The following is a 26629-nucleotide window of genomic DNA, read 5'->3' on the forward strand; positions in this document are numbered from 1 at the left end:
TTCGGATAAAGGATTAGTGAAAACATCACTGGAAAAAACTCCTAGTACAGTCAAACCTCCATGAGTCGATATTCGAAGGGACTATCGACACATGGAAATATCGATCGAGTAATGGAACAGATATGCTTTGAAAACTGATCGAGGCGATCATTATATTTTGTGTTTTAGTATGGTTCCATTAGTCGATATCGAGTCATGGAACATCGACTTATGGAGATCAAGTCTCTGGAAAAAGACCTGCTACCGACCCTACACTAATTTCTTAAACTAAAATCTGTTAATTAAGTCTATATGTTCAACAGCTTGAAAATTGAAACATAAATAGAATAAGCATAATTTGAATTAGGGTACATATAACATGTGAAATATCAAATGAATTTTGTAGTTGACGAATAAGCCCCAAAAAACATTGAATTTATCCTGTAAATGTATAAAATCTACAGAGATATATAAAATATTAAAGAAAACATTAGTTGCATGAATTTAAAATTAAAATTGGTTTACTTTGAATTTGGATTTGAAGCATTTTTTTAACATTATAAAATGAATAGAATTCACGTTCCCCCTTGTGTCTACGCCAATGATTACTGAAATGCATATTTTAGAATCGCCCACTTATATGAAATATATATTTTTGTATTACATAAACGTTATACTGTGTTAAGATTTTGATGTACATCTTATCATAAGTGTACCAAAAATTATTCAAAGTATCAAAATAACTGATGGAGTGCTTTATATGCAATGAAAATATGAACATCCTTTTTTTTATTTTAAAGCACATATGATCGATGTTCTGACAGACCAGACAAGGGGATATTTTGGGTTTGTAAAGATAAGTCTAAGTTTTCATTAATTTTGATCTTTTTGATGCCAATTTGATACAGATGTTTTAGCAAAAAAATAATTTCAAATACTATATGAAATAATGCAAAATAATCTTATCGGTATGAATTCTTAGAGTACCGTCAAACGGGGTAACTTGCAACAGGGGTGAAACTTGCAACACTTCGACATGTAACCGAATTGACGTTTCGTTTAGCATTTAGTCAAATTATTGTTATTCATTTCACCGTTTATTGACTTTAGGCTTAAAACAGTAGATTTTGTAGAGGGTTTGAGTATTGTTTCTTTTTTATTTGGTTTGCTGGAGGTAAAAATCGTATTACACGTTGTATTGTATGAAATTAATGCTGAAAATCGTTCCTCATACAACACAAACGGTAAAAATGAGCCATTCAGGGCATTTGCTATCAGTTACAGTTCATAATAGTGTACTAATTGACAGTAAATAAGTTTTGATAATTTGATGCCTGAACACTATAAAAATTCAAAAACGTTTTTGACTGCCCTTGTGGGGTAACTTGCAACAGCAATTTTAATCTCAATTGTTCGATATTTCTTGCCGGTTGCCATTAAAAACACATGAAAAAGCGAAATTGAACATATATTTGTTCAGTAACATTAAAATTGTTGTACATCAATCAGTTCTATAAGCATTTGGTACTGAATATTAGAACATTTATATAAATCGTAATTGTATTGTATTGAATTAGTTTTATTTCCTTCATGAAAATAGTAAAAACTTTCTGCATATAATATGATGATAGTTATGTCAAAACACTAAGAAAGGCTGTTTAAAGACATACATATCAATATAAGATACGTTGCTTCGGTTGAAATATATATAAATAAAAGTTATGTAAAGTATAACCTAAAATACTATTACATTTGTTGATAAATTGTATTGAAACATTTTAATGGCTTTTTAATAATGGTCAAGACTTATGATATGCTAGAATTTCCCCGTGTGGACATCCTATGCAATACCAATGTAGTTTTCAATCGAATTGGTTTAATGCTCATAATTCAATCAAAAATAATTAGTTTTCTAAGAGTAAAGTATCCTGTTTCTGATTATTGTTATGCTTTTACTGCAGAAGTTTAGTAAATGATCATAATAAAACGATATAGGTTAAGTTTTTAATGATGAAATTTAGGTTTCACTATGTGTTGCATGTTACCCCACATCAGGGGTAGCATAAAAAATGTATACTTTTCGTCTCTCCTGAGCCCGGAAACCAAATACTGTTAAAATTATTATCGCGTGGTTTTATTTACGTGGCGATTAGGCTACCAGATGGTTTTTATCTCATCTGAATCCTTAAATTTTTCATCCATATAGCTTTGAAGTTGAAATGTGTTGCAAGTTACCCCGTTTGACGGTACGTTTTCCTTATATGACTAAGAAGAACTTGGTACGTCAAATCCTCGAATGAAATTTCAGAAAAATTCACCACTTCTATTTCACTGCAACATAACGTAAAAAGGTTATATGTTTCAAAAATTTGGAAATCTCAGATGTTTTCTTCTTTTTTTACAAATTTTAAAATAAGTAGTGTAGATAAAAATGAGTATGGAAAAACGGATAACAATAATAAAAGTATTGACTGACTAATCCTAAAATGTCCCTTCATCAAAACTTTTTTTCTACGATTTAGAAATATTTGTTTGTTATATAGTTGTTATGTTGGAACAAATATCTGTAGCATCAAATTATTCAAATCTACGTTATCTTTTAACAAACTCTCAGATGTTGAAAAAAAAATGTTTGAAATGTTTTATCAATTTATTTTTTGGAGCAGTAGTTTTCCAGATATCCTAAAATTATTTAGGAGAAACAAAAAAATTTTTAGGAGAAAATATTTTAAATTTAAATTGAACTGATACTAGTAGATTTTTTTGGTTTAAAGTACATCCTGATGGAAGTACTAGTATAGTATTAATATGAAAAACAACCTACGCCTTCATAGAGTTGCTTATTCATACTTCAAGCACAATAGAAAAACAAATGCTTTATTTTCAGAAGATCTCTGAAAGCACAATTACAACCATCAACATTAGCAACACTGCTGTAATGCAATCGAATTTATTTTCCATGAATTATTTCCATAATGTGTTATCCCTGATTACCTATCAAAATATTCGGAGAAAAACGCTTACAATTTGCTGTAGATCGATATATATGCGTACATGATTTTAAAAGTATGAGATTTTTTTCATAAACGATCATAAAGAGTAAAATTTATACTTAACAATCCGGTACGACTCACGATCTAGCTCTCTTTTATACAAAAATAGTTTCTTTAGTAATCTAAATCAATTTGTATCACACTTTTTACTTTACTTTTTTACGGGGAGTGCATGTTTGGTGTATTAGTAAATTTGGCCATAAAAGATACATCACTAGAGAATGACATAGTATCAGAGAATAGTTGAATATTATTTAGTAGAATACCTAGGTATTCTACTAAACAGCTCGAAGATTTATTATTCAATATTATTGATAAAGGATAAATGATAGTAAAGGATACCAACATACAATTTGATCAGATAATGCTTAACTTTGACGAACAGTTATTCTTCGGAGTTTTTGGAAACCAAATTTAGTTCTTCAACCAAAAGCATTCTGTAATTCTTTTTTTTTATTTTTATGACATAGTATGACATTTGTGAACAATGAACAGGAAACCGATTACGATTTTATCAAAAAATAAAAAAGATATAGCATAAACAAGGTGTCCACTTTAAAAAATTAACAGTCCTTAAATCTTCATTGATGGCGTGAATCGGATCGATTGAACTCAAAAACTATTTAATACACTTTAAATACGTTATATATAGAAAGTGCATTTAAAAGGCGTGGTTCGATCCTCTGTAGGTGTCCGTATTCTGTCTCATTTGATTTTACTCACATAGCATCTATAACAAAAGGTCGAAAAGACATTAGCTCAAAAGGCAAAATAATTTGTAACAGTTTCACTCGTTTTCAAACGTGAAACTGTAAGAGGCAGTAATACAAATTGATCCACGGAGGTAAAATGGAACAAAAAATTCTTCCTATCGATTTGTATCAGGTTCATTATAAACTGCAAATGTGTCGAATGGATTCGATAGCTTGGGGATCGATGATCGAATAATCTAAACGTTAAATATTTAAAACGTACTATTATTTTTTTTTATTATTTTCCCATCTATTTTCAAACGCAACGTAAAAATCTCTCACTGTTCTTCTCGGCTTTTATGATTTTTTTCACTTTATAGTTTTCAAAATTCGTTTTGACTCCATTTCCATGGAGACGCATGGTTGTTCATAGATAACTGTTTCTTCAGAACCTTTCGATGAACGAAATAAGATTTATAGTTGTGTTTCAGTTGTAAACTTTCCCAATCTCCGTTGAATGTGATTCAGGGACCAGGAATAACCGGAAAGGTTTAATCGTTCTACGAACTCTACCTCATTCTTCCACCCGTCGATGACGTCCAACAGCCGACAACAAAGGCTGATCAATCGATTCACAGTCAAAGGCCCTCGGCCGCCAATTTTGGTTTCGTTTGCGGTCAGTTTCCCAACAATCTCGCGACCGTTTCATTGATCTTTCGCGCTTTCCTTTTTCTGTTGTTAAGTAAATACTCAACTCACTCCTCCGCTATTTATAAACACACACGACACTACTGCTGAACGAAACATCCTAGCGGCGGCAGAACTGATCCCGACTAGCAGATCATATCAAAATTATATCATAGGTATATCATATCGAGGTTATAATTATCTCCCATTGGTAAAATGAACAGTTCGGATTCCGCCATGGACATTCGACCACTCATCAACTTTTACGTGTAACAAATTTGATCCGTTCCAACAAATCTGAAGGCTATTCTACTGGTCTTGCTCTTCTAGACATAGAAAAAGCATTCGACAGTGTTTGGCATGAAGGTTTGATTGTAAAATTAAAAACTTTAATTTTCCAACATACATTGTTAGAATAATTCAAAGTTATCTGTCAAATCGTACACTTCAGGTTAATTATCAGAACTCCAGATCTGAAAGACTTCCTGTAAGAGCTGGTGTTCCTCAAGGCAGCATTTTGGGACCAATATTATACAATATTTTCACATCTGACTTACCTGAGCTACCTCAGGGATGTCAAAAATCTTTGTTTGCGGATGACACAGGCCTCTCTGCCAAAGGACGAAGCCTGCGTGTCATCTGTAGTCGATTGCAAAAAAGTTTGGATATTTTTTCTTCATACTTGCAAAAATGGAAGATTTCTCCTAATGCTTCCAAAACTCAATTAATAATATTCCCACATAAACCAAAAGCTCTTTATTTGAAACCTTCAAGTAGACATGTTGTCACGATGAGAGGGGTTCCAATAAATTGGTCAGATGAAGTTAAGTATCTAGGGCTCATGCTAGATAAGAATTTAACTTTCAAAAATCACATTGAGGGCATTCAAGCCAAATGTAATAAATATGTAAAATGTCTCTATGCCCTTATTAATAGAAAATCAAAACTTTGTCTTAGGAACAAGCTTTTGATATTCAAACAAATTTTCAGACCAGCCATGTTGTATGCTGTACCAATATGGACTAGCTGTTGTAATACCAGGAAGAAAGCTCTGCAGAGAATTCAAAATAAAATTTTGAAAATGATTCTGAGGCTTCCTCCCTGGTATAGTACCAATGAGTTACATAGAATATCCAATGTTGAAACATTGGAACAAATGTCAAATACAATCATTAATAAAAAAAATTAAAAAAAACGAAAATCGTTACAATCTTCTATTGCCACGATTAATGCGTTATATGTTTAGGTTAAGTTAGGTTAAGTATATTAAAAACGTTTTTTTTTTCTCTTATAAGCAGGTGAAATCAACTCACCTGTAAAAAAACTGAACTGCTACGGCAAATGAAATGTAATATGTTGTTAACAAAATGTTAATTAAATCTTAAATTTGTTTTACCAAATTAGGATGATAGTGTTGTCTAATAACACAGAACACCTAGATATAAGAAATGAATGTAATGTTTGGAATAATACTAATTAAAAAAAAAAAAAATCTCCCGTTGGTACGATGTAGATATGACCATTTTTTCCAATGATTCATAACAAGATTATATCAGAATGTGAGGTCTTCCTTAGCCAAGAGATTAGAATCCGCGACTACAAAGCAAAGCCTTGCTGAAGGTGTCTGGGTTTGATTCTCGTTCGGTTGAGAATCTTTTCGTAATGAAAATTTTCTTGACTTTCCTGGACATAGAATATCATCGTACTTGCCACACGATATACGAATGCGAAAATGGCAAATGGTAAAATGAGCTCTCAGTTATTAAATGTGGAAGTGTTCATTGAACATTAAGCTGAAAAGCAGGCTAAGAAGAAAAATAAGATTATTTTAAAATGTGTTACAACTAATTTTATTATAACTTACGGAAAAGTCCAACTCAGATGAGCTGAGAAGACGTAGAACCAGTTGATTTTTTTTCTTCCAAGATGGTATTTCTAATATGTTACAATTTGATATGCTGTAGCGAAAAAATTAAGTTATTTCAATAACATCATGCATGTAAATTATAACCACAGTTGCTACAAAAAAAAACTACAGTAATTAAATAACACATCAAGTTATAACTCTGATATATTAGCAACTCGGGATACGTTTGAGTTTGCGAGTTATCCTACCGGTTGATGCGTTGTTTCGCAGTTGTTTAACGGACGCTCGCGATGATCTTTCTATTTAAAAGCATAACAATATATAGCAACGGACGGTGGCACTAGATCGAACGAATAAATATAACGAATCTTGTGTCTAAATGCCACCAGCGACCAGAAGTGGGGATTTTTTTTTTCGGTGAACAGTGTGTTAGGGAAAGTGCTATGAACCCGAACGAAGCAAAGGTTGACTGCGACCAATTATCGCAGACATTACATCAGGAAACGACATCCCGCAGCAGTGTTCAATTGTGATTACACGAGCTTCATTCACTTTCGAAATTACATGTGCTGAAGTCAGTGCCAAGAGTGAAGGGACATGTAGGGCTTGTATGTTCTACGGAAGAATCAACCATATGTTGTGACGACGCAGACGACGACAACGTGCCACGGTTGACCTATTTATGACAGCCGAGGGAACCTTGAAGAGACAAATCCGTGTGCATCTTGTCGTCTCACACGGATTTTTAGTGCGGCATTATTGTAACCCATTCCGAAGAGCTTTCTTTCTGTCTGCACGGTGCTTCATAATAACGGTAAATTGTCAAAAAAGCCATCGAAACTTCGAACGTAGTTTGTTTAAATGGTTGTTCTACGTAGTTTGTTTAAATGGTTGTATCTACATGGATCGATTAAAACAAAATGATAATCATTGAAATTGTTGATTTTTAGTACATAAACAATGCATTTCAATGCATAAAATCCTTCATGAATGATTTCAATTACATATCATAAAAAGGCTCAAGCGCTTGAGGCATTACGGAGCCGATTTCGTTGCATAAGTTTACACTAACCTGAAACAATAGTTTGAAGATCATAGCTTCAAACGTTTGCTTACATGCACAGTTGAATGTTATATTTGGTCGATGAAGTCACTTTTTTCAATTTCTCGATATAATTTTGCTCTGATATTTGATAAACAAAATAATTTCAAAACCATTTTTCTCAAGTTTAAATAAAAAGGATAAGGATATCACACCTCCAGATATTAATCGAACATTTATGAATGAATACATCTTAGAGCTACCTCTAACTCTTTATAATGAAGTTTTTCAGACGATTCCTTAATGTTATGCTGCAAGAAGGAATTAGTACGACAATATCTGCGTGGGAGCTTTAAATAATTTCTACGAATTTCAAGGAAGATAATTAAAAATTCCATGAACAATCAAGATAAAGTTTGTACAGAAACGTGGTATAATTCCGGAATGTTCCCGAGATTTCTACACGACTCCTCCACAGATTCCTCGAGAAAACGATTCAAGAATTCTTCCAAACATTTCTCGCGTAACTTTGTAGAGAATCTATCTAACATTAAGAAGCTCTCTTAGTATTCTCTTTAATCAATATCTGAGCCACATTAACCTCTTCTGTTGCGTTTTTGGAAGGACATTGTCTTTCGATCGATAGTGAAAAACTTCTCAAAAGCCTTAGTATCGCACGGGGCTAACCCATTTCGCATAAGGAATGCTTAATAGACTTCCCACCATTTTACCCAGCTGATACCTTCAGTAATTTCCGCAGGTATTGTAGCGAAAATTTTCTCAGGGATTCTTTCACGAGTCCCTCATGAAATTCCTCTGGAAATCATTCCACCAATTTCTCCATTTTCCTAAAAAATCTTCGAAGATTGTTGTTCCTTCAGGAGATCTTACGTTGAGTTTTCTAGTAAATAGTGAAGCTATTACTTGGAGGCGAAGGTATCGTTTGATAATTTTTCAATGATTGTATCAGTAATTTGCCAAAAGTATCCTCCAAGGCTTCCACCAGAGTTCCTTGAACGAGATTTTTTTCGGCAGGAATTCATCAAATACTTCTCAGAGATGTATAATTTTTACTTTGAAAACCCGACCAGTGAATTACAACAGAGTTGTAATAGATTTGGTTGGTTACTCAGTAAACACTTTATTCTTCTAATTTTTTTTATAATTTCGGCCGATTAGTATTTAAAATAACAAAAATTATAACCATATTTCCCCTACATTAAACAAGATTAAAACAATTATAACAAAATTTATTATTTTCATTTGATTCCAAATTTGCTTTTAGGTTACTTATAACAAACTGTGTTATAATTATGTTCTTAACTAAAATAAATTTTGTTTTTATAACTGATTTTGTTTTAAATGTGGTATAGTTTCTTCGATTTCTAGCAAAAATCAAACATAATTTGTCGTTTGTAACAAATTTAGATATAATTGCTATACAATGTTTCCGAACTTTTTTGGATTTTTCATATACAGTCAATTCTCCCTTACTCTAAATTATGTATCTGTATATCGATTTAGACACCCTTGAATCGGTTTTCTGTTTTTTTTTTGTGTTCTGCAACTCGGTGGTCCCTTCAATATGGAGTTATGGAGAGTTGCCTGTAATTTATCAAAAAAAAATCTTCATAAATCCCTAATACAATTCTTGAGGTCTACCAAGTTCAAGTTTTCAACTTGAGCGACTATTTAGTTTTCTAAATGTGTGCTCTTGGAAATTTGAGGTTTGGCTTCAATGCATCTTCATTTTAAAGAAAAAAAAGCTTTAATCTTAGATAAATCCAAAACGAAAAATTGGAACATATCCAAAAAATCCGTGAGTTCATGGGGGAATCCCAGAAATAAAACTTGGGACAACTCAGATTTTCTGTAACTATCGCTGCAGAATTTCTTGAAAGAATTACTCGAGTAATTCCTGAAAATATCGTTGGAGAAATTACAGCAAGTCCTGAATTTGCATCCATCTTGTAGATATTCTTAGAAAAATCGTCGAAAGAATCACTGGATGTATTTTGGGCTAAATGAATCAAAAAGCTTGAAATTCATTGTCTTGAGAGATTCAAGATTTCTCAGCATTAATTTCTAGAGGCACTCTTTAAAAAAAAAAATTTTGGATATTTTTATGTAAGAATCAGGGTATACGTTTCCGGAGATATGAGGACTATCTAAAGCAATTTCAGGAATAAGCTTAGCATGAATTTGATGAAGTTTCTAGAAACATCGTTGAACAAATCTTGGTTGATTTTTTAATGGTATTCTAAACGGAAATTCGGAAAAATTCCTAAATAAATAAAATTTTAAAATAAAAAAATGGGCCTAAATTTGTAAAAATGATTCGGCACACAAAATTCTAACGACACTTTTGACCTACTACCAGGAAACAACTAATTTTTATAATGTTTTTTTAAAGAATAATATCAAAAAATCATGCAGGGATTCGTCCAAAAACTTGAGAAATACCTACTATTTCCAGAAATTCAAGAATCAAACTCCCCACATTTCTTAAGAAAGCTCTTACAGTGATTTTTCCACAAAATTTCTTAGGTATGCATCCAGAACTTTTTCACGAATTCCACCAGATTTTTTTTTTTTGTGAAGAATCCTAGGAATCTGTTAAAATGTATCAAGCATACATCCTGAGATTTCTTCTAGAATATCGCCAGTAATTATACCAGGCATTCGTTCAGGGTCGTTTTCGTGGAAAGTGCTTCAAGGATAGTTCTATTTTATTTAACGAAGTTCTCTAGTGATTTCTTTATTAATTCTGTTTCACAACCTTCAAACAATTTTTTTTTTCAATACTTTTATTATGGGTTCTTACAGAAATTTATTATTGAGTTCCTTAATTATTGTTCCCATAATTTTAGAGTACAGTCAAACCGCCATGAGTCGATATCTGAAGGGACCATCGACTCATGGAACAGAAATGCTTTGGAAAGTAGTAACCATGAAATTTTGTTTTAAGTATGGTTTAGACATAGAATATCTACTCATGGAGGTTTCACTGTAGTTTCTTCAGAGATCCCATAAGTTGACAAAATTGATTACAATGTACTAGAAAAGTTCATGGACTGCTCTAGATTACCTTTTACCTGAAAAAACTCATCTAGGTATTCCTTTTAGAACTGCTCCAAGAGTTCCTCCATGGATTTTCCAGGAATATTTCAACATTTCTTCAAGGAATATTCCAGTAAACTCTAGCTCTACGCTTTTCACCAGGGATTTTCGAAAAGAAATGCTACAGTGATTCCACCATTTTTTAAAGGTGAATCTCTGAAACACTTCAGCCATACTTCAAATAATGCTCGAATGTTTATCTAGACTAGAGGTTTATCCTGGAAACCTTTTAGGAATTCTCCATATATTTCCGCAAGATTATTCCAGGTTTGTCTTGAATTTTTTTGAACCTCTGAATTAAATCGAACAATATTAAAAGCACTTTTCAGGAATTCTTCCAGCGTAAACTTGTAAAACAATATTTGAAGTTTCCTCCAGTTATCAAAAATACTAAAGTAAATCGGCTACATATCCCTGGGCAGAGATTGCTTTTAGGTTTATTGTTCTATGAACATTTCAATAGTGTTTGACGGAGAGATTTTTGCCTCAGGGAAGTTCAAGAAATTGGAAAAGTTTCTGGAAAACCATGACAGTGCTTATAGTATACTTAGTTAAGAAATAGGCTCTGTTCTAATTGTGACGCAAAATTGACAAAAACAAAAAAAAACATAAAACAGGAAAAAAAAAGATTGAAATAAGAATGAAATAGGTGAATAACATAAATTTCAGGTTCATTTGGAACAAAATCAGGGAAAAATATTCTGCTTGGATATAATGTAACCTCCATATATTGGAACAAATGTTTTGGTTCTTACAACGACTCTAGTGGTCGAATTTAGAAAACAGTCTATGTGTGCTCTATAAATATAAAAACTTCTGATGATTTTTTTCACAGCACAATTTAAACGTACTTTAGAGAAATTTGATATGGACAAAGAAAGGAGGAAAATAATAGGGTAACGACTGTTTATTTTGATCTTAATCGCTAACAGTTGGCGCCAGTGGCAAAAAGTACAGCCAACAACCCTTCGAACATTCAGTTTATCTGTGCTGTATTCCTTTCACTGATCGCGCTACGCTGGATTCTCAAATTTATCAAATTTCAAACACAAGCGCATGGAAGAATGGTAGTCGGTGAACTGTCAAAACGTATGGAAAATAATGAAAAACGTAAATTACTTGCAATTAGGAAACTGGATCGAAAAAGTAGTGATTAGAAATCAAGCGTAATATAAATACATAACTTTTTGTGTTTAGTTCATCTTCCATTGTGCTTTCTTTGCTTCAGGATTTCGTTTTTACTACCACTGAAAAAGAGTCATCTATTGCCTTTTCAGTTTTGAATATCGCCCTATTATGCACAAAAATTTTGTAAACCCATCTTAGTCAGGATCTAAAATAGGGGACGGACCTGGTATAGTGGTTAGAATTCAGGCCTCTCACGTCGAGAACCTGGGATCGAATCCCATCCCAAGATTGTCACTTATGACCTTAAAAAGATTATAGTGACGATTTCATTCGTAAGGGAAGTAAATCCGTTGGTCCCCAGATGAACTAACCCAGGGCTAAAAATCTTTTCTACTAAACAGCTCGAAGAATTATTATAACTAAAAATCTTGTTAACAAAGATAAAAAAAGGATCTAAAATAACGAAAGTGTCAGGTTTTTCAATAATTGCTGAGTGGCGTGTTCAAAGAAAGCACCGCGAAACTATTTCGACGGATCTCAAGCCATAAAGCAAGAGGGGTTATCAGGACTTTTAAATCAAATCCTAACAACTCGATCCGCGATTTTGCCAAAAAGGTTGGCGCCGCACGCACGCAATACCGTGCAACGGATTCATCTCTAGGAATTGAAGACATTCAAATGGGAAACAAATGCAGAATAATGTGGCCAGATTTTGTGTCAGCAAGTTGTATGCTCAAGTGTAGACCAAATTTAAGGGCTGTGTCCTGATGTATGCACCTGAACTGTCCCATTTATTTGCCGCAGATCCGACCGATAAAGAGATTTCGGGTTATTGTGAAGGTAAAGCTAAAGACAAATGGCAGTTTCATCAAAACATCAACTAAACGAACACTAAATGGAATAAACTTGTCAAAATGATAGACGAGAATTTCTGAGGGGTTCCTTAAGTTTTTTTTGTAGTTCGATCATTATGGGCCATCCTAGTGTCCACCCAAACTCCTTTAAAATTATTTCAATTCAGGGAGGATGTATCCCGAAATAAAATCACTGCACTTAAAAACCACGTCTTGAGCACACGGACGCCTGATATTAAAAGAGGCCAGCTATTGGCAATAACCGTTCTTTCTAATTTCAGTTTTCCCACTTTCCGTCATTCAAATCATTTTTAGCTTTAGCTATCCTTTCTGCCATATTGCAGCATTGGTAGCAAATAAATCTATTTGCAGCGGCACTGAACCCTATCAATATATATATACCCCCCTGTGGTATTCCTTCTGTTATTGCACAAGAAACGTGAAGGGTCCAACAAACAACACTATCAACAAAACAATTTGTAACCAAACGGTTACAGTCCCTTCAAAATCGAGTTATAGAGAATTGACAATACTAAAACGATTTTGAAGGTTATATATAGAAAAGGGCGTAACAAAAAAATCCATCAAACGATCTTTTAATTTTTTTTAACCGTTGGTGCAGAACAACTATATGCATAACAAACTCACGATTAAAGTTTTCATGGCTTATTTTTTTAATAACAACGATAAATGAAGCACCGTGCATTTAGTGCACGAGCATGTGATGGCGATGAAAATATTCACAAAGTGGTGTTTCGCGGTCGGAAAAACATTGTCACATGTAGGTCCGTTGTTGTTTTCGTTGTAGCTCTGTAGCTGAAGTGATTTTCGATTCCACAAAGACGGTGGTGACATAGAGTGAAACTGACGGATGTCTAGATGATTGTGGAACATGCCTGTTTTGCGAGGAAGAAATGCTCGACATTGAATTTGAAGTTTATTAAAGTGATTGTTCTACATTGTTGGAGTCATGACTAGCAGTTCGACTTCGGTTCCACCGGAGATTACGGCCGAGTGGACAGTGCATGCGCAGCTAACCTTGTCACACCAGGGGAGCAGTGCCACCAGTGACCAGAAGAAACCCGAAGGCGAATCTAATCCAGTGGCCAATAGTAATTCCGTTGGTGCAGGTGCAAGTGATTCACCCAAATCCAGCCCAAAGCTGCCACAACCTGTGAAGGTGATCTATAAATTTAGTGCTCCCCATGGAACGGATGGAGTCGGCGGTAATTATTCTCCGGCGGCAGGTGACGGTGGGGGTGTGACATTCAAACAGGATGGTTCGACTATTTTTACCGCCACGGCTGCTGACCAGACGAAAACGGCGACTTCGGCCAGTACAGCAGCAAAGTCGTCTGCACAGGTGAGGGCGCTTTGTTTCAAGATGCATGGACCGGAGCAGCGAAATCTCGTAGGTGGCGTTGAGTGAAATGGACGGATTTTAGATAATTAGTAGGCGATTTGGTCGATTCTAATGAATGTCGAAGGAATGTTTTCCTTGAAATACTACCTCTCGGGTTGTGGGCGGTATTAGAGTGGAACATCATAGAGGTATGATGTGAGACATTTACTATGATTTGATTCTTTTGATCGTACGTGCTCGTATTATGACATGATGATCAGGTCGTTTGAAACACGTGCGATACACACGAGGGTCATAAATGAGGAGGTTTTGACGAACTTTGTTTTGCTTGCGATAATGTTCGCGTGAGAATTATAAATACAGGTCGGATTCGATTATCCGGGATTCGATTATCCGGAATTTTAATCTCGATTATCCTTAGTTTGTTTTTTTGATGTTCTTGTTTTTCAGTTTGGAATAATTTGGTATTGCAATATACAAGATGAATTGTTTTGCAGTTTTGAGTGTATTTAAGAAAAGGGGGAGTTAAAAAAAGTGTGTTTGTGTATGTTGGTCAAAATTTTGTTTCTTTTCAAAACTCCTACTGTTCCTAGAAATGATTTCTAGCTACGCCCCGTATCATATAAATAAAACAACGAAAAAAGATAATATTTAAGTTCTTTTATCGCAGATTTTTATTTTTCTTCGTGTGATCCGGAGGATTCGATTATCCGGAGTGAAAAAAAAAATCGATACTCCGGATAATCGAGTCCGACCTGTATTGAAATCTGGGACAGAGTGAATCAGCCCTCTTGTTGTTTAAGTGTAGATACTTTTTCTCGAAAATAATCGTTGTTAACACTTCTTTATTCCAAATCGAATTAGTATCTGCGAAGGACTGCTAATGGAAATAAAACTATGTGAAAAAATGTTTTTATATGTCGTAAAACAAAATAAGTACATAACGAGAACAAATAAACTATTCATCTAAACAGGCAGAATTCTAGGATAATGCAATATATTCGCAACAAATCATTCCTTACGACCTCAGATTGGTATGGTTCCGATTACGTGTGAATACCCAACGTGATTAGGACTCAGTCATTCTTGAACGAATTTACTTCTGTTTTTTTTACTACTTTTACATACAAACTACACACAGTTTTTCTTCTGCAATTATTTCCTCACCTTCTTCTCTGCTTAGTGATTCGATTTTTCTTTGCTAAATTTTCCATTTTTGCATTCGTAAAACGTGAGGCAGTGTTGCATTTGAACGCGTTCAGTTTGCGTTCCAGTTAAAATTTTTGAACTAGAGATCAAGTAGGCTGAATTTGAACTCAAAAGAGCTGGAAAATGAACGCTAACAAAAAAATGTTTGCATGGCGAATTTAAAACAAATTTAAAAGCAGAAAGATTAACTAAAGATGTCAAGGGACATTTAAGGTTACATACATTGTATATGACATGAATTCAATGTAGTTTAAAGTAGTGTTTTTAAGTGTTGTGCTGCACTGTGCATTTTAAAGTGAACGGAGTTCGTGAGCAGCGTCTGAATATTCCACGAGAGTTCAATGTTTACTGCGTTCACGTGCAAAATTAAAACGCGTTCAGTTCACTCTTGGCTCGCGTTCAGTTTAAAATATGTCATTGTTGTGAGGCAAGTACGATAATACTTTGTTATATAAAGAATTCAAGTAAAGTTCGAACTCATACACCTTCAGCAAGGCTTTTGTTTGAAAATAAAAATGAATATTCGTTTGATAGTGGTTCCATGGCCCACAAATTTCACCCTACCCAGTTAGATAAAAGAATTTCAAACAGTTTCTTCAAGAATACCCTAAGATGGATTTGACCAGCATTTCATTCAGAAATAACTCTCGAGCTTCTCTAAGCATCGCTTTAATATGTATTCTTTTAAAGACTCGACAGAAGTTCTCTCGAGAATTCTCACATAACTACAAAAGGACCTCCGCAACAAAGCTTCAATATTTTACTGGTATAATCGCTCTTTTTAGATTACAATCAGGCATTGCGGAATTCGTCCTCAATTGATTTTGAAGCACGATCAAAGCAAACGAAGAAAACATTCCATCTGTAGCGGTACATGATCGGCAATGTATAACATCAAATTTTGACAAATTAGAGCAGCGAACGAGAGCCCCAAAGAGAGAGCGATGATAAAATCCTTTCTCTATGTCCAGAGGGGTTTTATCATGCGCTGCTATTCCCCCGATCTAATCAGAGCTGTAGCAGTATACGATAAACAGGCTCTCATGATGTGCTGCAGATAAGCGATAAGTGAGAGATTCTCTCATTTTTTTCAGGATTCAATCCCTGATTATAGCAGTACAATACTAAAGCCTTTGGGAAGTTTTTCACTATAGATCGGAAGACAATGTCCGACCTTTTAAAGTATTACGCAAGAATTCGTTTCGGAATTCATGTAGAGCTTTCTCTAGTATTTGTTTGAAGTTTTTCCTTCTGGTACCTTCCACTTTTTATAAATTCATCCAAATCCTCTATGCATTCTAATCTTTTGCTTAAAAAGGGGATTTAGAGTGTCTCTTATGTTCAATCGAGAGTAACAAGGGGGATAAGTTATTTCAAGTGTTTGGCATAGCCAAAAAAAGTTTCAAAATTATTTAATTCCTACGGTTAATAACTCCCCATCGTCCCTACTTTCTAGGAAAATCACATTGTCCCGGAGGAAATAATGTGAGATATTTTAGATACAGTTAACTAACTAACTACGGGAGGAATTGGATAACATAAATTTCCGGATGAATTTCTAAGAAGCTTCAGGAGAAACATCATCATCCAAAAATAGTTCCATAATTGCTGCATATATCCTATAAAAACTGCTTCGAAAGCTTTCTCGAAAGAAATTTTAAACTATTCTAGGTACAAAAACCTCCTGTATCCCATCAGAGGTATTGATGTTATAACTTGATTTATTTCCAGGAATTCATGCAAAGATTCCTCCAGAAAAACAATTTTAAAGATTTGTTTTGCAATTTTTCAAAAATTGCACTACGTATTCTTCACCACTCGCAATATTTTTTTAGGAATCATACAACCATTGTCTTGAGAATATTTTACTCCATAAATGTTCCATTAGATCCTTGTCTTGAGAAATACCAAACATAGTCAGTAGATACCTGTGAAAATATCTTTGAGAGTTCAATGAGGGTTTTCTTACATTTATAATTTTCTAAAAAAAATCCTGGAAGAATAGCTTTAATAAGTCTCAAAGTAATTCAAGAAAAAACTCAAAAAACCCTATTGGTAATTCTTTGGAAATTCTGACATAAAAATGCTTGAAGGTATCCTCGGTAATGTTCTTCAAAGATTCCTTTAAAAATACTCCACAAGTTTTTAGTAAAATTGCTGAAAAATATTTTCTCAATTTCTTTAGGAATAATTGCAAAAAGCTTCAACAAATTGATGAGTATTTTAAGATTGAGTACTTCAAAAGTTTAGTTTATCAAATGTATGTTTTTTCCTTTGTTAAAAGCAGAATTATTTCCTATAATCCTTGAAAAAGTGTCAAATGAAGCCGCTCAGAATACTCTTGGAAAATTCAAGAGTAAATAAATAAAAGTTCTAGAAAATTATCTGGAGGACTTCTTTGGAAATTTAGAATTAGCTCTGCTGACAATAATTTCGATTTAAATGAATCTCAGAAATCTCAAAAAGCGGTATAAAATTGTGTAGATATACACAATCTTTGACAGTATATGGACAAAACACATTTGTATGTTTTTGGGGGGGTAAACCCAAGCTTTTGCACGGGAGTGTATCTGGAATCTTGAAGAGAACACCACAATCAAAACAATTCAGTAAGTAGTAATATTTTCAAACATCTAGATTGAATTTTAGAGATTGTTTCAACTTGGAAAATCTATCAATATTTTTAAGCAAGTTAAAAAAAAAAAAAAATAGCATACCGTGCACCCCCGCTAATTTGGACGATAAATAATGCAAATTATCGGGGTTCATTTTACGAAAAATCTGGCATTATCTCTATGTGTATCATTTTAAGCTTAAATTTACATGTTTTTTTGTGTATGGCAAAATGCAATACTTTTTTTAAGCATCGAATAATGACTTCTAAGCATCGAAAGTATTACGATTACATTCTAAAATAAGCTTCTTGTTCCAAGGAATCTAAATGTCTTATGCGATGAAACCTGATTATGATTTTTAACCTTATAAGTAGAACCAATAATTTGATACGCTAGAGTAACGTTGCATGGTCAAACTCAGTATCATTCAAATATGATAGAAGTATTGATGCAAATTTTGAGCCTAATAGTTTTGAAAAAAAAACCTATGACGAAGAGAGCATAGCTGCCAAAAATACAACAATTCACCCTAACTCTTGAAGAGTTTGGATGGAATACATGAAGACATTATTTAAAAAAAATGCAGAAAAAATTGCAATGGAGCCATACTAGACGAATACTTGGAAGAATCTTCATAAACTTTTCACTATGTTCTTTGCTGCAATTCCTCAAACAATTCATTAGGTAAGGTATTGTGTTCCAATAAAAGTTCCATCAGGATTCCATATATGAATTGTAAAAGGATTCTGAACAGAATTCCTTTATGAAATTTGTGTAGAAATGCCACAGAAACACTCGGGAAAATTCCCAAAAAAATACTTTGACCTGAAGACTAAGTTCTTCCAGCTGCGATTTTTATAATATAGGTACCTTGTTTCGTCCCGAAGTAGGCTGTTTGATAGTATGAAAAAAGTGACAGTTTTCTACGCCTGATTTCCTATTTTTTTTTCCTTGGAGTTTTTCGACTTTCTATACACACCAACACGTCGGAACACTTCAAGAACCTAACTGTGAAAGAATCAGATTAATCTGTTGACCAGTACTCAAGTTATTTCGTGACATACTAATAACATTCCATTTTTAATAGATAGAAGATAGAAGATAGAAGATAGAAGATAGAAGATAGAAGATAGAAGATAGAAGATAGAAGATAGAAGATAGAAGATAGAAGATAGAAGATAGAAGATAGAAGATAGAAGATAGAAGATAGAAGATAGAAGATAGAAGATAGAAGATAGAAGATAGAAGATAGAAGATAGAAGATAGAAGATAGAAGATAGAAGATAGAAGATAGAAGATAGAAGATAGAAGATAGAAGATAGAAGATAGAAGATAGAAGATAGAAGATAGAAGATAGAAGATAGAAGATAGAAGATAGAAGATAGAAGATAGAAGATAGAAGATAGAAGATAGAAGATAGAAGATAGAAGATAGAAGATAGAAGATAGAAGATAGAAGATAGAAGATAGAAGATAGAAGATAGAAGATAGAAGATAGAAGATAGAAGATAGAAGGTAGAAGATAGAAGATAAAAAATAGAAGATAGAAATAGAAGATAGAAGAGACAAGATAGAAGATATAAGATAGAAAATAGAAGATAAAATAAAAAAGGTAAAACATAAAAGATAAAAGATAGAAGATGGCAGTTGGCAGCTAACTTGGCAGTTTTTTGGAAAATTCTTCGCAAGATTCATTATGAACTGTTGATTGATTGACCACTAGCTGAAAGACTGCAAAAGCGAGCAATGACTTCCCACTTGGATACATCCATGTTCCTGATGCATGCTTGCATTAAATGAGCACTATGTGCATATAGAGCATCGTTCAGCGCTATCCATTATTTTGATACACCACGTAATTAGTGTTTATAGACGTAACAGGGGCCCAGATAGCCGTAGCGGTAAACGCGCAGTTATTCAGCAAGACCAAGCTGAGGGTCGTGGGTTCGAATCTCACCGGTCGAGGATCTTTTCGGGTTGGAAATTTTCTCGACTTCCCAGGGCATAGAGTATCTTCGTACCTGCCACACGATATACACATGCAAAAATGGTCAATTGGCATAGAAAGCTCTCAGTTAATAACTGTGGAAGTGCTCATAAGAACACTAAGCTGAGAAGCAGGCTCTGTCCCAGTTGGGACGTAACGCCAGAAAGAAGAAGAAGACGTAACAGTAATAAGGAGCAAACATAAAACTTCTCACTTCCATATTCGCAAATTTATTTACTGTGCGAATGGATTCAAATACTGGAAATTGCTATTTCTTGACAGAGCTCGAGATGCATATGAGGAATTTTTTATCACCATATATCAAGGATCAAAATCTTGCAACGAAAACATATAGCTAACAAAAATTAATATTATAAATAGACACAACTTGACAGAAACTCCTCTGCGATGCAAAAATGAGGCGATTTTGACGTTTTTCAGAGAGGTAAAAACTGCCCAGACAACCAGAAATCGCATGAAAGTGCACGTTACAACTCGTTTATTCATAGAGAAACTTTAAAGTAGATGGAGTACCGTGTACCTTTTAATTCCGCTCCTAAATGCTTATCTTTGACAGATACGCGTATTTCGACTACCACTTGCAGTCTTCTTCAGTGTCAGTTACTCGTATCGTGGATACGAGTAACTGACACTGAAGAAGACTGCAAGTGGTAGTCGAAATACGCGTATCTGTCAAAGATAAGCATTTAGGAGCGGAATTAAAAGGTACACGGTACTCCATCTACTTTAAAGTTTCTCTATTTGAGATTCTGCTCAGAGGATTCGAACATTCATTAAAGAGTCGTTTATTCATACTAATTACATCAAACCCGCACAACACCGTGGATAAACTCGTCAGATTGATGGGTTTCCTCGCATAAAACACTTCTTCTCTGAGTTCATTTGTACATTTTATTTCGTCTCGTACACTCGTACAAAGTAAGTCGAATCAATCCGTAGCAGCTGTCAAATCAACATTTGTTATCATAAGTTAAGTCGCATAAGATCACAGGTTAGTTCGGTAGAATATTTATACACTCGCATTGTATGTTATTATTCATCACATAATATATGCACGTATATCGCCTCCACTTTTGTACGTAGAAGGCCTTTTCGCGACATCTTATAAGTGAAATTTTGCACATATAAAGCCTCCAGGTGATTTTGTTATACGTTGTTTGGGTGACCTCAAAATTTTCAATATAGATCCTCAAGCAATTCGAGTGAGAGTGCGAAAAAATGCGAGAATTTTTCTGACACTCTCTCTTTTTTTTTTTTTTTTTGATGCTATGCTCACCTTTACTCACGCTTCAAAAGAACTTTTGAGTGTCCCGCCCGCATCAAACAGGCCTCGCGGAGTTGTGTTGGCACACTTTTTTGATGGAATTTTGCGCCGAATCTTCCTCGCTAATTTTTCGTTTCCTCCCTGCTTAGTATTTTTCGCTCCTTCGCAAAGTGGCAAAGGCAGCACGCTACTATAGAGTTTGTCATCGATGTTGATCACCGATCTGGTGATGTTGAGGGGTATTATTAATTATTAATGGTTAACTGGCAGTATTTCGTCCGTCCATTCACTCAACGCTGTCTATGATTTCCGTTCGGAAATCTATAACTCCAATCCCACACTTTATCAATCCTAAAACAGAGTCCAAGCGACGAGACCTCCAAAACAGTCCCAGGCGGACAAGATGCACCAAAATCCTTAAATCTGCTAGCCCCGCCACAAACTCTGACTGCCTTCGCAACGTCGCCACTATTCCCGAAATGCACCAGTACCTGTAGTATAGTGTTAACGGCGGATCTCCTGCCAACCGGTGTTGGAGGAATCCACGAGCCCACCATTAGCGTGAACAAGTATGCCACCACCAACAATGTGTTCAACACGACGACGGCCGACAAGTACACCTGCTTTCCGGAAAAGGTACCTCCGCTTTCGTTTAGGTTGTTCTAAAATTATCAAACATGTAACGTCGTTTCCAGTCGCTTGACGGATCGAAGATCTACGAAGCCAAAGACGTCAGCTGCCAGACGAGTGACATTGAGCTGTCCAAAGACAAAACCGTTCAAACCAGTGGCGATGATCTGCGGAGTGTGTCGCGGAAGGCTGCCGAAGCACTACTGTCGCCGGTTACGACTCGCCGAGAAGAAAAATACGGCTCTGTTAGTAGTTATTTGCGTTTTCTTGAACTTCTTATAACGCGTTGTCCTTCCTTGATTGTTTGCAGTTACCTCGCAAGTCCCCCCTTTCTCCGGCGAACATTCTCTCCCCGAGCAATACACTCCAATCGCAGCGTTCGAGCGTCAAGGACAGCAAGAAGAAGCCCCGAACGGTACACATCGATGTGTACTGCACGGGATCGGATGCCGAGTCTTCTTCGTCGTCAGATGAGTCGTCGGTCCGATCCGCATCACCATCGTCGGCATCGGGAAGTCGTTTCGACACCAGCCATGTAGCGGAGCTGAAGGCCAACTCCAATGTGTCTCATCCGACTGTGTTCGAGTCGGAGGAGATGAAACTGCGGCACAAAAGAGCCGGAAAGCATGAGGTTCCGCGACGGATGATTCAGCAGACCGCTGTTGGTTGGTAGTTTGATGTTATACCTATCTGGAGTCCCTTTTTCAATTCGCATTTCGGATTTTTCAGATCAGAATACCTTATCCACCGTAGGGAGTTTGAAGAAAACCGATTCGCAGGGTAGAAAAAGTGTGAAGCGGAGCAATACGAAGGATGAAATCAGCGAATCCAAGCAAATGCTGTTCAACAAGATCCTCGGTGAACCGAAAGAAGCGGTGACCTATGCCAATCTGGAGTACCTGGAGCGCGATCCGAGTGATGATAACATAAGCTCGAACTATCCGTTTTCGGTTCATTCGGCGAAACGAGATGTCACGGGAAGCAGTTTATCGAGTGCTCTCGCTTCAGCCGGCCTGGACGAAGTGGGCGATCTGGAAGAATCGGCGAATCTGAATCGAAGCCGTACGAATGTCACGCATTCGGACAGTTTTGAATACGCCAACAGTGAAGATCGCTACCGAATCCACCAGATGGAGCGAGTGTGGGGTGATCAGACGTGGAAGTCTCCTTCGGTGGAACGAAAACTGCTGGAGATACACAACCCGAAGTATCGTCGCCATAGCGAGTCGGACAACAATTTGTCCGAGTCCGATCACAGCTTCGTGTTCGATAGTCCATCCCGTCCGAACGAATCGGTTCACTCGCAAAACGAATACAGCGATTCTAGTCCTTCTACGGTGAAGAGCAACTCGAACCGGGCACAGTCGAACGTAGACGCGTCCAAACGAATGCTTCAGCAAGCTTTGCTGACTGCGAACGGCTCGTCGACGTTTCCTCCAAGGACGTTGTCCCCGATAGAAGGCTACACCAGCGAATATTTCGCCTTGGCTAGACGATTCGGTAGCTTGATCAGCGGTAAACGGAAACCGGGCGTCCACATGGGACCGGTTCGGAATCCGGAATGTCAGTGCGAACACTGCCTTCGATGGATGCGGCAGAGGGATGGTAGCCTTCGGGAGCGAGCCATGTCCGTCGATGATACGCCGTCCAACATTGTGGACATGCGAAAGAAACTTCACCTGCGAAACCAAATGAAATTGTAGGAAATGGAAGAGTGCTTTTCGGTCGCCTTGTAAATATTGCTTTTAGAAATGCATTTGCTTTTTTCATTGTTTAAGTTTCTCATCTCGATTTCAATTGCCATTATGCAGCATTTAGTTGTAAGAATACATAAGGTAAACGGAATGAATTGTACAGTCAGTTGCGCAGATGAATACAGAAGTAGATTTCACTGGACATTTTGTTTAAAAATATCACATCCCCAAATTCTAATAAAAATCCGTTATTAAAGGTAAGCCCTTCCTGAAGTGTTCCACAGTTCATTATCTTTAAACAATTTGCATGCAATTTATCAATGCGTTTACAAATTACTTACAAAATGCCTTCATTCCCTACCCCACAGGCTCAAACCCGCCTATCGGAATCCTCCCGCAAGCTTGACCTGCTCCGGAAAGCCCTCGAACTGCGACGGTTAGAACTGCCACAGGATTCCCAGGCGGCAATACAGCTCAAAGCCGAACTACAAAATGTGCAAGCATCGAGTCCGGTTCCAGTCCAGTACACCTCCCTGCATCCGTTCCGGGGTACGGCCCAGGGGAAACCAGCCCACAGTCTGTCGTTCAGTCGATGCGCCGCCGTAACCGGTAAGCTCGAGGTTCGCCTGATGGGCTGCCAAGACCTGCTAGAAGACGTACCTGGGCGATCGCGACGCGATAAAGATTCCAGCTCTAGTCCGGGAGACCTGAAAAGCTTCGTCAAGGGTGTCACCAGCCGAAGTTCGTCCAAGAGCTACAGCGTGAAGGACGAGACGTCGTCGGAGATTATGGCTGTTATTAAGTTAGACAACATCACCGTGGGTCAAACGTCGTGGAGGCCATGCTCCCAACAGGCTTGGGATCAGCGCTTCTCGATAGATCTAGATCGATCGCGAGAGCTTGAGATTGGCGTCTACTGGAGGGACTGGCGATCACTGTGCGCGGTCAAATTCCTACGCCTGGAAGAGTTCATCGACGATATCCGGCACGGGATGGCTCTGCAGCTGGAACCGCAGGGTCTTCTGTTTGCAGAGATCAAATTCCTCAACCCGATGATATCGCGCAAACCAAAGCTCCAACGTCAGCGGATGATCTTTAACAAACAACAAGTTAAGAACATTCCCCGGGCGAAACAGATGAACATCAACGTAGCAACGTGGGGACGATTGCTGAAGCGAAACACCAATACACCGGCGGCAGGAACCGCCGGAACGCAGCCAATGATCACTACCCCTACGACCGCTAGCACCATTTCGACACCATTTGATATAGTGACGGAAAACGACCCGGTGGAAACGCTTGGTGAGTCAGCCGACTTCAACACTGTCGGATTGGGTGGCGGAAGACCGCTTGGTAAGATCGCGTTTATTTCGCTTATCACTGATCGTAAATTCCAACACTTTCATTCAGGAATCCATGGTGTCGCCGTCCTACCGGAGAGTCCCTCATCCCACTCGCTGCAGAATCAGGTTACGTCCCCGACGGGAATGCGACCGATGCAGCCACCGCAGTCGATCAGCACCCCACCCAGCTTCCGCCAGAAGAAACCTCCGATGCCATCACCTCCATCACAGCAGCAAATCGGTTCGCCTGCCTCTAGCAAAATGGACCAAGAGGTACGTACACAGCCCCTTCGGTTTTCAGATTAATTTCATTCGAGGGAAACCTCGAAGAACGACGATAACAAAAAATCGCAGGGATTTCATTATCTCACGAGTCTCATTCGAGCGCAACATCTTAATCCTCGGCTCTAATCGCGGTGTGGTGTTGCGGATTCGTCATGCCATTCATTCCCCTTGGTCTCCTTACAACAAATAACCAACCAATAAACCGAAGCGGACTTCAGCTTGTGTCGTCGGACATCGGTTGACGTTACCTGTGCGGTTTTACGATTTGCTCCTTATCACCGAAACGCGCGTAAATGTCAATGCCGGAATCTCATTTTCCTTTTTCGTTCGTGGTGTTGGTAGCGCAGTTTGATTCGCCCCATGTCCATTTGTCCATCCACCATCCGCACTGTTTTCAGTGACCCTGTAGAACGGGGTGCGCGCGCGCGAACCTTCCATTCCGTCCCTACGATTGTACGGAGTGTCGCGGAAATTTGTACGAGCTTGTTTTTCTTTGGTTTTCGGTTGTGAATTTACATCCCTTTTTGTTTCGTTTTGTTTGAAGTGAACGTCGGTTTTATGAGTACTAATTATTTTTCGTTGGTTTTGAAGTTATTAATTGGTTTATTGATTAATATAATAGTTAAACGGTGGAAGGTATTACTCTGACGAGCAAGTAGTATTCACAAAATAGAAGGGGTTTTCTTAACTAGGACCGCATCACTCAATTACTCAATATCATGAGATGCACAGATGGTATTTAAGATAAGAAAAAATGAACCTAAATGTGTCGAATGGATAACAGAGAATAGAGGATTTTTTTTTCTAGATAAAACCGAAGTAGATAACACAGTTTAAGTAACACGGAAGCCCATGCTATTTTACCTAGGGGAAGTGGTGGTAAAATGAACAGATGTGGTGAAATGAACACCGTGCCTTTTACGGAGAAAAAACAAATTTCGATGAATTTTTATCACGCACAGACGATTTAGAGCATAAATCTAAGTGTTTGAGTTGATACGGAGGTCAATTGAAGTGAAAATATCAACAAAAACTATGATTTTAGAAAACCACGTTTGAAAATTAGAACTGACGTAACTTTTAGGTCGCAAGATTAGAGGTTTTTCAGTGAGGTGAATATCGTTATGATATGATGTCAAATCTGATACCTTTAGAATTCTTTTTGAATGGGTTCCAGTCATTAATGGATGTATTTTTGGTGAAGCAATGAAAATTTTCAGAAATATGTGTTTTGCTCACGTATTTTGCATGGTGTTCATTTTACCCACACAGTGCAGGTAAAATGATCATTTGCATCGCTTTTTGATAGCGATGAAAATATGTGAAAATTTAGCTATTTTAGTCTGAATCCATGTAGCTGCTATAGATTACATCCCTGTTTTTGATGTTGTGCGTTTGAACTATACAAATTCCTCGTTTTTCTATCAGAAATAAGATGATGTTCATTTTACCACCCCTTCCCCTACTTCTAATCATTGTTATGAAAACATATAACATGAAAATCTCTTGGTTTTGTGGACTGATGTAGCTGAAGTGGAACTCGAGATTTGCTTCTTGAAATAAATGGGAGGGCAATAATTGATTCAATCCTTTTTCGCTTGGCCTAAAAGAAACTAAATGTTTGTTTATGAAAGGATTCGAGGCTTTTTTAACTAGTTAGTTCCTTTCTTTTGAGGCTCAATCGCGTTTAACGCTCTACGGAGTCGAAAGTTATTTTTGTATTATTTACAATTTACTTTTTTAGTATCAAAATTATTACGGGATAGAGCCAGAGTACTTTTGGCAGCTTGAGGTTAG

General features: G+C 36.7%; 2 protein-coding genes across 15 annotated transcripts in view; both read left to right on the forward strand.

The window, feature by feature from the left end:
* Nucleotides 1-23401, forward strand: part of LOC110675370 (polycystic kidney disease protein 1-like 3) — a 34388-nt gene extending 10987 nt beyond the window's left edge. For 2 of the 3 annotated variants that reach the window (XM_021840144.1, XM_021840146.1), the window contains exons 2-6: nt 13231-13785; nt 21241-21516; nt 21576-21755; nt 21821-22175; nt 22240-23401. In XM_021840144.1, the coding sequence (XP_021695836.1) occupies nt 13393-13785; nt 21241-21516; nt 21576-21755; nt 21821-22175; nt 22240-23213 (2178 nt within the window). In that variant the 5' untranslated portion in view covers nt 13231-13392 and the 3' untranslated portion in view covers nt 23214-23401. Of the gene's footprint in view, nt 1-6588; nt 7093-13230; nt 13786-21240; nt 21517-21575; nt 21756-21820; nt 22176-22239 lie in introns of all 3 variants that reach the window. The other variant, XM_021840147.1, reaches the window with a different exon arrangement.
* The window catches only part of LOC5571296 (serine/threonine-protein kinase N), a 370020-nt gene that overhangs the window by 304419 nt on the left and 38972 nt on the right, over nt 1-26629 (forward strand). For 9 of the 12 annotated variants that reach the window (XM_021840137.1, XM_021840142.1, XM_021840131.1 and 6 more), the window contains 2 exons: nt 23573-24557; nt 24615-24820. In XM_021840137.1, the coding sequence (XP_021695829.1) occupies nt 23573-24557; nt 24615-24820 (1191 nt within the window). The remainder of the gene's footprint in view (nt 1-23572; nt 24558-24614; nt 24821-26629) is intronic. The other 3 variants (XM_021840136.1, XM_021840141.1, XM_021840139.1) reach the window with 1 other exon arrangement.

This window comes from Aedes aegypti, chromosome 2 (assembly GCF_002204515.2).
Source record: "Aedes aegypti strain LVP_AGWG chromosome 2, AaegL5.0 Primary Assembly, whole genome shotgun sequence".
In the NCBI taxonomy this organism is placed as follows: domain Eukaryota; kingdom Metazoa; phylum Arthropoda; class Insecta; order Diptera; family Culicidae; genus Aedes; species Aedes aegypti.